An 11,654-nucleotide genomic window follows, 5' to 3' on the forward strand; every position below is an offset into this window, starting at 1 on the left:
GCTGCATACACTCGCAAAAGAGATCAATAATTTAGTAAATAATATTGGGTTAAAACATTTTTCAGAGTACCACTGGAATCTATTTGTGAGTCACCGTGTAATTCATCAAAATAATGTTGAGCGCGACGACAGGCAGGCATTTTGGCACGAGATGCTTTATCCATAATGCACAGATATGGTATGTAATCAAGTATCACATCTGTAAAATAATTTTTCAAAAATCAACATTTAAATTTGCAAATCTTTTGCAATATCATCTGAGTGAACGAAATTAGTTCTTAGCATCAGATTTAAGATGGAAAACTTTAGAAAACTGTTTACATTTTTATTTCTCAGAATCTTGAAATATACGCTTTAAGGCATAAGTAAAATTTGCTTCTATCAGGCCTTTGGTAAAGATGCAACTACTCACAAAAAGAGAAATCGGAGCAAAATTTTAGCTATACTGAACGAAATAAGCCAAACTAAGTGAAGGAATAAAGTCAAATAAGTCAAAACTAGAAAAAAAAAAAAAAACACTTACCGTTCAAAGGGAAGTACTCAGTTGCAGGTAGCACAGAACGAGTAATTCTCACTGCAGCATGCATATCACTCTTCTCTACATTATGTAAATCCTCCTCCTCTCTAAAATAAAAACTTATGAATACTTAACGTGCAAGTGATCAATTTTTTTTTTAAAGAAAAAAAAGAACATAATGCAAACCGATCCGTCAATGAAAGAATTGTTCTCGGTTCGTATGAATGGTCGTGGCGTAACATGACATTATATGAAATGAAATGGCACTTTTTGGATAGTGCTTCAAATTCCGTTTGCTCCTCACTCCTTAATCTTTTCATCAACTGCAAGAGTTTAGTTACTGGATAAAATTTACATTCCATATCTTGAAGTAAAAAAAAATAACTTCATAATCTCTTATTGTAAAAATTCTAACTGTTAGAACATTTTGACATATTGACATATTTTCGAAAGTTTCAGGAAAGTAGAATCGATGACAGATACTAAATGTGCAAGAGTAAGTAATTTTAATTAACAGTTAGATCGTAGTAGGAGCAACCATCAAATCAATAGTTTGAAACCTGATATTCTAAATAATCATTCGAACGATATATAACTTGTCCGTATTAGCAAGAATACCCTCAAATGAAATATTACTATATATTTCCTACTTCATTACATCTTATAATTAATCTACCATTCTTAAACAATTATTGCTATCTTCTCCAGAGTAAAACTGAAGCTGATTGATACATGCCCGCAAATCACCGTTATACTGCTCAGCCAGAGCACAACAGGTATCGGAACAAACACTGATGTCTAGAGCAGCACAAAGTTTCTGAAAATATTCGAGTAGTTATTTTGATCTACTCAACGGAAAACCGAAAAAGAGAAAAGAAAAGGTATGACGGTAAGAATTAATAAAGCAAATTTTATGAGAAATGAGAAAAATAAATAAATTCCATCGATTTTAAACAACGCACCTGAAGATGCGAAGAAACGCTCTGTACCTCTGGTCTAATTAAGGAAAATATGAGAACAGGTACTTCAAATCCTAACTGTCTACGAACAAGAGAGATGTCTGAAATTGGCGAAGGACATTGCTTCTCTATAACTATAAAAGAAATAGCATATTATAATATATATATATAAACAAAAAAAAAAAAACGTGAAATTAACCTTCACAAATAATGATAATTGGTGTACGAGCTTCTCTGCATAGAGCTCTTAGTGCGGGCCAAAATCCGTCATCATGCTTATCATATATTACATCGCACTAAAAAAGCATCATTCTTTTTTTTCAACAAAAAATTCGATCTTAAAATATAAACAAAATTAAAAAAAATTACATCATCAACCAAAATGATGGAATCTTCAATCATCTTTCCATCATTCTTTTCATTTCGGAAGAACATCTGATTTACCATTGTAGACATCGGAAACTGAAATAAATTCAGCATAAATTGACTAGAAAATACTGAATTTGCAGTAAATATCTCTGGAATATTTTGACAGATTATGAAAACTAAAAGGTAAAAAAGAAATTTTCTTAATTACAGACAAGAATTTAAAACGAATAATTAACACCTTATGAGAATGTGTAGCTCCTTGCAACTTACACTTCAGCTGCAAGCCATTTCTCTTTTCATTAGATGCAATTTCTAAAACATGCATTTCATAACGCTTCGAAACTGCATAAACCTAAAACAAATACCAACCATACACTTCAGCATTGCATTCATTATTATTCCCATAGATTAACAGACGAGAATCAAGAAATGATAATCAAAATTAAGATCCACAATAACCCATAGAAAACCGTTTATCAAAATTAAAATCCCTTACCAGTGATGTTTTGCCACTACCACAGTGACCGTATATGATAGCAGTATTGCACAATTGCTCTACCTCATCAGAATCACACGAATCGAAGGAGTCCGAATCACGTTTTTTCCGTCGACTAGGTACTATTATATCTGCAAACGCCAAGCTAACAACATCAGTCATGCATTATTATAGTCGAAAAAAAAAAAAAAAAAAACTACATCAGTTTGCCTCATTTCTTGATCATTGATCAAGTATGAAAGTATTACCTTTCTTATTATCCCTGCTTTTTCGCAATCGTTCTTTCCACATATTAATCCAGTCACACAGTTTACGAACGGTGGGACCATCAATAATTAATTCATCAGTTTCCATTGGTCTCAATGCTTCACTCCAAGTATTCTCTTGCAGTTCTTCAGTGAGCGAGTTCCATCTCCCACTTTTTGACAATTTCTTTCTTGCACTACAAACAAGTTTTTAATACATCAATTACGAATATAAAAGAGCAAGAATCAAAAATAACTTAAAGAATTCAAAGACGGTTACCTTCTGGATCTCAGTGGGATGTGTGAACCAACATTCTGTTCTAATTCATCTTCACAAAAGCTCTTTCTCCGGAATGATATTTGAAATGTATTATTATTATTGTATAAAACCATCTTAGGTATCTGGTGCTGACGAAGTTCACATGGTAAGTCATAGTTAACAGATAGTATTTCAGCGTATCCAATATTCGAAACGCTGGGAAAAGGTGCAAAATCCATCTCATCCATGAAAACTATAATGTAGGGTACCAAAGTTTACACAACAGATACTACAAACATATATTGGTTTCACCCTTAGATGGAATGAATTAAAATAATTTTTCAACAATAGTCCTGTTAAGTATATGAAAATATACAAAATAAAAGAAATAATGTATGCTAAAATTAAAACCTGTTTTCTTCTCATGCCTTAGCAAACTGTTCATTTCCTCACCGACAAGTTTGTCACCACAAATTAAAGAACTCTTCATGACTGTCTCTGCTTTATTGGTTGTCGTTTGTCTAGTATTTCTCGTGTCAATTTTATTCTTGTAGAAAATTAGCGAGTTCCCAGGTATATTGGTCAATCCTTGATCGTCTAGGAGTACTACCTCATCATCCACCTCATCAGTATTTCGCTAAATATGTTGGTAAAGCAGTTTTAAGTGTAGAAGGCTTTATCATGATCTTCATTACTAATCGAAGCAAATCCTTTAAGTGATGAATGATAAATCAAAGCCTGGAAAGCCCACAGTTCGGCTCCACCTTATCAGTATTTTGCTAATAACTAGACTCAAAACTAACAAATTAAACTAACACTGCAAGACACTGCTGAAGCAGAGCAGCAACGGGTCTGATCAACATTTTCCGCACACGTGAGGTTTGAGAACGAACTTTCCTGCAAAATAAATGAGTATGCAGATATCTTATTTTTTTATAAAATTTTCTTTCTAAATATTTTGACGTATTAAATAATTAATTCTAAATATTCAGAAAGGATGTCATAATATCGAACATGACTAATTAACTGATCATTCTAATTCAGTGCAGTGCAGCTCAGATAAGTAGCGTCATAGAACGTAAAAAAAAAATCTCAACCTGACAAGTAGTAATTAATTTCTATCTAGAAACGTTTGTCCAAAATTCACATTAGTAATGCGTGAGTCAATTTAAAAATCACCCCATATACATTTCCTTTTACTTCTCCTACTATGATCGTTTGAGAGCGATTCGGACCTGATAATTTGCTAACCGTTTTCTGAAACAACAGTGACTTCCGACAAGACTTATTTCCTTTATCCTGTTTCTCTGAAAAGCAATAAGATAATGAAAGGATTAAACAAAGCGGAATAACAAATGACTACCTCATATTACATCACCACTTTTTAATAAATGAAAAATTTACCTTTATCATAAATTATCTAATTTAAGTTACTTACTTGGCAATCCTCCAAAGCTTTGCCTACGTAATGAGTGCTTTTGTATCAATATACTATCGCACTTTGCTATACTTTCATCAGTGATCTGTTCCTGTTGATTCCACATAAATGCATCTTCCTCATGAGCCTGATGACACCATTGGTTTGGTAGGTCTTGCAGCCATTTCTTAACTCTGAAATGACGCTACTGAATAGAAAATATCCGGAAATTGCTTTGACTTATTAAAAGATTTCAAAGTTGATCGAATGTCATTATATTGTTTTTTTTTTTTTAAATATGAACCACAAAAATTTATTTAAAATGAAAATATACTTTGCTTTTGGTCCTGTACGTGGGACAACCAATAAAGATGCACGTAAATGTTGCAGACTATCAGATGCTTCATTGCACTTCTGTTCATCATTACTCTGCTTGTCATTTAATATATTTAAATTCGCATTTTCTTTATCATCATTTACGTCCTATAAAAGGAAACCTTCATAATTTAACATGTGCAAGTTTTACGTGCAATCATCAATGATAAATAACGAAATAAACAGGTAGTTCATCGTGAGTAATGTTAAAATAAAAGTAATGAGCAGCTAGAGCTAAATAAATGAAACTTTTGGTTTAGTTATTTAAAACGCAGTTAATCAATAATGAACCTGTTTTATTCCTAAGGAAAGATTTCGCAATCGGTCTCCACGCACCCATGTAATTGCTTTTTCCTCCTTAAATTTTTTTCAATCTGTTATCAAAGTGTAAAATTTCTTGAAGAGCTGAACATTAAATTACTTTGAGCGCATCATGAGTTTTAAAATCTTAAAGGCAAAACGACCCTTAATTTTGTCGTTAAGAAACAAATACGAATGCACGTTTTTTAATTTTCGAAACTGGCGAGAATAGTTCCTAAGTCAAGCCAATCAGAATAAATATTTGATATTAATTTCTTCATATTAATTTTCTTCATAATTTCTTCATATTTCTTCAAAATGTGAAAAACTTAGAACTTACAACACGTCGTTTGGGTCTTTTAACTGTTTCTGATAAATCCGATACCTCGAAACGATTTACAGCTCTTTTTCGGTTCATATAATGACCAACACCTCGCTTTTTTGATTGTAGTGTATGATCATCTTTAAAAAAATATGCCAAGTATGTAAAAAATAATGCTGACAAATGTATCTAAAGTTTTCTGACAAAAAAAATAAACACTGTGTCACATTATCTTCCTACAAGTATTCATAGTAATGCATACATACCATTATCGACTGCGTCACTACTGCCTTCATCATTTTTCGCTTCCAGACATTCGTTAACAATCTTTTCCTCATCTAAATGACATTGAAAAGTTTGAGATATGGCAGGCAAAAACCTAACTATCTCATTTTGAAACGTATTCGTGGTGGTGTCTTGCAAAATAACAGACTGAGTAGTGGGTATGTCAAATTCTTTATTGTCGCTAGCAATCTGAAAAAAAATTTAATGCTCAATGAAATATTAAGTGAATGATAAAACTTAGAAAAAAGGCAACATACTGAACATGCTTAATTTCGTTACGCAATTTCTTTTCCGCTAAAAACTAACGTAACCAGAGCTTAACAGTTTCATTTTATTTCTTTTTAAAAGAGACGATGACCATTTACTTCAAGAATTCACACGTTTCGGGAATATAGTGTTAAAAATAACGTTCCATATGTAATTTTTATTATAAAATAAGAAAAAATACTTCTTTAATAACTAATTCTTTTACGGTTGGTGGAGAGTCTGGCATTTTCACAACTCCAGGTATCTTCCCAGAACGTGGAGTAATCTCATGAACGTGCGGGACTGAATCGAAATGTACGCGTTTATGCTTATTCCATCCCTTTGCTTTCATTGTTATACGTCGAACTGTTTTCTGAGTAATATTTAGCAAGATGGGCTTCAACGATACCGGTGGAGGCTCGCAAGTTATCTAGAAATGTACAAAAATTAGAGAAAAAATTTAACAGGGTTAGCAATTATTCATACCATTAGTTCTAATATACAATTGGTAACTGGTTGACTTCTCCAAAAATATTCACTTACACGATGAACATATCAAAGCAAAGCGATGGAATTATGTCGAAACGTTATGTGAACATAAAAACAACAATTAAAGATGTACCTCAAACTTTCTTGGTGCAACCTTTGACCTCGTCCTATAAATCGATTTCCGTAAATTCATTGATGTACGTCGCTTGTTACCCAAAGTAATCACTTTTCCTTCAAGCGTTTTTCCACTGCTACTACGACAGTTAAAATTTGATACGTCGTCAGGAACGGCATTATTCACTTCCGTCTAATATTAGGTAAAAACTAATCAGTTATAGTATCGACAACATTTATGAAAATTGAAGAGAAAGAAGACTGCATAACTTACATTTCTAAAAAATAATGATGAACGTCGTCTTAGATGTTTCCGGCCAAATGCGGCTTTTTCCAAAGAATCATTCATCTGTGAAAACAAACACTTCAAACTATCAACAAATAAACGTGTAGCAATGAACGTCTCTACCAATAAAAATTAGCTAATATGCATAACGTTAAAGATAACTTTACACAGTCTTCTAAGTCATCAATAAATTTACACAGTCATCAAGATCATCAATATGCTTCATCAAAAATAATGTGAAGAACTTTAAAAAAAAATACTGACGGTTTTATCAGTAGATGAGGTGGTATCCTTTAATGGATAAATTTGAGACTGCTCAGAAATAGTTTCTTCATTAGTTGTCATGCCTCATTTGATGTTATTTTAATTTCTGAAAAAAATAGAATTAATTGCTTCTCTTACAAATAAAAAGATCAGTTAACAGCCAAAATAATAAATTGATGATTATCGTGAAAATAAAACTGATACATGCATTAGTGATAAAAACATTAGTAGAGTGATAACGGTAAGAACTACAAATCCTACAACAGTATTGCCTACTCCATGCAAGGACAACATTTCTTGATGTCAAAATGAATATATCAATGCCACTTCGCAACAATCTTTCGGTGGTTACGCCTCTCATATAGATTTCGCATACAAACATTGCTATATTTACAACAAACAGAAATTAGGAAGACTAAAACGATATTTGCAAAACAATATTATTGGACAGCAAAGGTCCAAATTTTCAGGTCAAAAGCTGCTTTCTGACGTCACGAAAAGTTTTTGAAAATACTTCAGAAGAAAAAAACTATAATTTTAATAATTAAAAAAAGGATGATTATCCAAAAACAAGCCGAAGTATTCCGCCATCTTTTTTTGGTTTTGTTTTCTGTGCTTTTTTTTTTTTTTTTCAGTAATATCAGAATTATTTAATGCATCTGAAGTTAATTAATATTAACCTGTGATAGTTTTCAATTTCAGGATTAACAGCAAAAATTTTCTAATATATATCAAGAATCCTCTTCTCTCACTATTACAGGTATTTTTGACACTTCAGTAATCTACATTAATAAAAAAGTTTCATAGTAATACATTCATTAACAACATTGGCCTACAGTAGTTCTTGTTCTACAGTAATGCATTTGTTAGAAACAACATGGACCTACATGCAAGCAACCTGGATAATATTAATGACCGCATAAACAATAATTGATGCATGAAATGCTATACTTGTTGCATGTATTATTGATTGACAAATTAACAAATTAAATTTCTATGTTTCATAGATGTCTCAGACCAAAAAACAGAACTTTTTCTAAAAATTTGCGCTAATATACAAAAAACTTTCTTTTCCTTTTTCGTTTCTTTTGAAACGAAAAAAAGGAGAATACTAAATTAATGCTAACAATGAATGCCAAAAACAGACAAAAAAATCATTATATCAACAGTGAAACCAAAACAAAAACAAAAAAAAATTTTTTTTTTCGAATTTATCTTTTCATTTCATTTCTTTTCTCATTTTTTTCAATTATTGTAACTTCGCATTCTCTCACTTCATCGAAACTTTAAAATTTTAATAGATGTTAAAAAAGAAAAAAGAGAAAGTAAAAAAAAAAAAAAACATTTAATCAAAAAATCCAGTTTCTGATCATTCTATTTGGATCAATAAATGAAGAAATGGATGAATGGGTGAATGGTTGAATGGATGCGGTAATAATAACTGCAATAATATTTGTTGATAATTATTAATCCTCTAATAGACATTCATCATTATAATCCATCTATTGCATAATTTACAGTGATTATTATTATCACTATTATTATTATTATTGTCCCCATTACTATTATTATTTAAGTAACAATTTAACAAGTTAAAATTGTTCAGTTGTTGAAAGATTCACTAACAATGGTACGCTTGACAAATTTATTGCTAATATTGGCGACAGTTTATGTGACAAAATGCTTCATTAACTTTGACGGTATGAATTTTTGCTTGTTTTTTTTTGTAATCGTTAAAAGAAAGAAAAAGTATTGTATTGTGTAAAACGGAAAAATTCCTGAAATATTAAATAACTCTAAAAAAAAATTGAGCGAAAAATTCTTTTTGAAATATTTTAATCCCTATTTTTCTTCCTTTCTTTTTAACGTTAGCTTTAAAAAGTTTGTAATATTGTTCATTTCTAATTTTACATTGCGAAGTAGAAAACTTTCAATGAATTCAAGAACAAAAGTAATATTGAAAAAAAAAGCGAATGAAAATTTTTTGAAAAAGTGAAAGAAATACTAAGTTAAGGTTGATTATTATAAATAAGGAAAAATTTTTAAGAAAAAATAGTAGTTGCTACAAGTTTAATAAACATGAAAATACAAATTATGAGTTGAAGTTAAAATTGAAAAAAAATTATGAGTTAAAATCGTGAGTTGAAGCCACTAATTACAAATATGAGCCACAAAATTATGATAGAAATATAAGTTTTAAAGGTTATAAATTAATTATGATTTGTGGTTACTAATAATTTGAAAAATAAAACTAAACATGCTAAAGTGATAAAGATAGTAATAATTTTGCCTAAACAAAGTATGTTTTATGTTATATTATTTTTCTTTTAAATTTACAAATTTTACTGTTTTGTTTCATCATTTATATATATTTATTGCTGGACAGAATGTGAAGATCATAAAGTTAAATGCTAAGCTAGAAATGAGTCATTGGTTTAAAAAAAAATAAAAAATAAAAATTGATTCATTTGAAAATAATTAACAGGTTTTCATTACTATGATAAGTACCATTTGCAACAGTTGCTGAGACTTTTACGTGTCACATATGCTGATGCGGAACGAGAATTGAGATTAATTTTTAAAAATAATACATTGACAAAGCAAGAGTTTCATGATATGATCAGTGATTGGGCGCTGAAACAAAGCGGAATTTTATTTGTAAGTTATATCACTTATATTTATTTAAAGTTCATGCTAATTAAGCTACCTCCAAGTCTTCATTAGATATACTAATTAGACATAGGTGATTTTTAGAAATTTTGTGGAGAATTTCAGTTTTCGAATTTTTATTAACAATTGTGTTTTTTTTTTCTTTTTTTAAAATAACATTTGTCATTTTTTGTGACATTTGAAAATTTTGAAAGCAATTTAAGATTGGATTTTATAAAAACTCCATTGTTTTTTATTTCATTATTTAATGAAAAGCAAAAGAAATGGTTTTTTTTTTTTTTATTGTTATTAAATTTGCGAAGTTAATATGTGAGTGTAATGTTCAGACGTATTTAGTTCATACTTAGGTTTTTTTTTTTTAAATTTCTGAACTGGTTGAACAATTTTGTGTTATTTTAATTTCTCAATTTTTTTCATAAATAAGAAAAAGACAGGAAAGAAATTTCTGATATTTTTCAAAATATTTTCGTTATTTACTAAGATTTTTTGATATTTTCATGAGATTTTAACATTTTTTTTACATTTTATAACTTTTTTTTTTCAATTTTTCAGGATGCAATTGTTGAAAATCTGAACAAAATTCAGCAACAAATAATTCAAATGGAAAGAATCGCTGAAGAATCAGTAAATATTAGCTCAAAAAAAGACGAAAATTTGCTAACAGTAATACAAATTAAAACAAATATGTCATTTACAAAATCTCAAGAAAGTGATGCATTAAAACAATTTTTGAAAACACTCAGTCGAGCTAATCGTGTACGGCTAAATTTACTTTTACGTCAAAATTTCTTAAAACAACGTAATATTCGTTCGATTCAGAAATGGAATATTTCATCTGCCAGTGAAAAAGAGTCGAATGAAATTTCAAATGGACGTAAACAATCATGCAGAATACTTTGTCATTCAATGAATAATAATGATATTATACATTTAAATTTAAATACTACCTTAGAAGATGAAATTATAAATGTGATGAAAAATTCTACGGATGATGAAGATCAAATAGTTATGGTTAGTTTAGTTAATTAAATCTAAATTAATTCCTATTTTTTTAAAGGATGACTTTAATAAAATTATGAAGTTTTTTTTCATTAGCTTTTTAATAAATATTATTCCAAAATTGAAGAAGAAATACTATAGAGAGAACAAAGATTGTTTAATTCTTATTCCCGGTATATACAGATTTTTAAATATAATCAGTTGAGAATAGAAAATAAGCTACACATGAAAAGATTTCTACAATCTTCTAAAATACTAAATAACATTTCATTTCATCAGGACTTCTAGAGTGAAAAAAAAAAATTTACTGATGATATAGTTTACGCTTGATATTTGCGCCAGAACTTTTGATGCTACAATTAAAATTAATTAAATTTGTTATGCGACAAACGTTACTGGGAAATATTGCCAATTAAATAGAAACAATTTTCAATTTTTTTTTTTTTTTTTCAAAAATTCAGATCAATTATGATTATTCAATTAAAACTTTCAAACATACTTTGAAAAACAATATGATCGTCTGATATTTTACGTTATTATTTCTAAAATTTAACTTTGAAAATTTCTCAAGTTTTTAAATTTAACATTTTCAAATTTGATTTTATTTGCATTATTGTTAACTTTTAAATCAATAAGTAAAGAGAAGATATTACAGGGTGAAATGCTTGAATTACTTGAAGATAGCACTGAATATTCGCCTATTTTGGTGCAGGTGCCAATCATTTAATGTTGAAAATGCTAAGAAAGTGAATGCTTTTGTCAAATGAGGTGATATTGAAATTAAAAGTGAATTAATTAATTCTAATTTGTACTTTATAATAAATCATTTGGTATTTTTCAAATTTCGTTCAATTACCATATCAAAAAATTTGATTATATTGTTTCTAACAACATAATCAAATTTTATATAATCAAATCAAATTATATCTCATTTCATCTTCATGTGAATGCAAATAAATAGATTAATCAATCTTTAAATGATAATTTAACAATTAGTATAGAAAATTTCTGCGCTTCATTTAACAATTAGCCCAAACTAATT

At 29.3% G+C, this 11,654-nt stretch overlaps 2 protein-coding genes across 2 annotated transcripts; one reads left to right on the forward strand and one right to left on the reverse strand.

Annotated features, from left to right (window-relative positions):
- Positions 1-23: 23 nt before the first annotated feature.
- On the reverse strand, positions 24-7,024 carry Bm13674 (proteasome subunit alpha type 6, putative; the record flags this gene model as incomplete). Its single annotated transcript, XM_043074949.1, has 23 exons — positions 24-199; positions 524-624; positions 704-840; positions 1,194-1,334; positions 1,480-1,577; positions 1,676-1,772; positions 1,846-1,938; positions 2,084-2,197; positions 2,342-2,472; positions 2,590-2,783; positions 2,867-3,098; positions 3,257-3,482; positions 3,662-3,742; positions 4,025-4,152; positions 4,284-4,456; positions 4,597-4,745; positions 4,929-4,994; positions 5,278-5,399; positions 5,526-5,733; positions 5,993-6,220; positions 6,413-6,586; positions 6,668-6,742; positions 6,944-7,024. The coding sequence occupies 23 exons, from the start codon at positions 7,022-7,024 to the stop codon at positions 24-26; spliced, it is 3,225 nt and encodes a 1,074-aa protein (XP_042930883.1).
- A 1,546-nt stretch (positions 7,025-8,570) lies between these two features.
- Positions 8,571-11,339, forward strand: Bm8841 (Uncharacterized protein; the record flags this gene model as incomplete). Its single annotated transcript, XM_001892580.2, has 4 exons — positions 8,571-8,643; positions 9,429-9,601; positions 10,166-10,624; positions 11,268-11,339. The coding sequence occupies 4 exons, from the start codon at positions 8,571-8,573 to the stop codon at positions 11,337-11,339; spliced, it is 777 nt and encodes a 258-aa protein (XP_001892615.2).
- Positions 11,340-11,654: the final 315 nt, after the last annotated feature.

The sequence above is a fragment of the Brugia malayi genome (assembly GCF_000002995.4).
Source record: "Brugia malayi strain FR3 genome assembly, contig: Bm_v4_ChrX_scaffold_001, whole genome shotgun sequence".
Taxonomy (NCBI): Eukaryota; Metazoa; Nematoda; class Chromadorea; order Rhabditida; family Onchocercidae; genus Brugia; species Brugia malayi.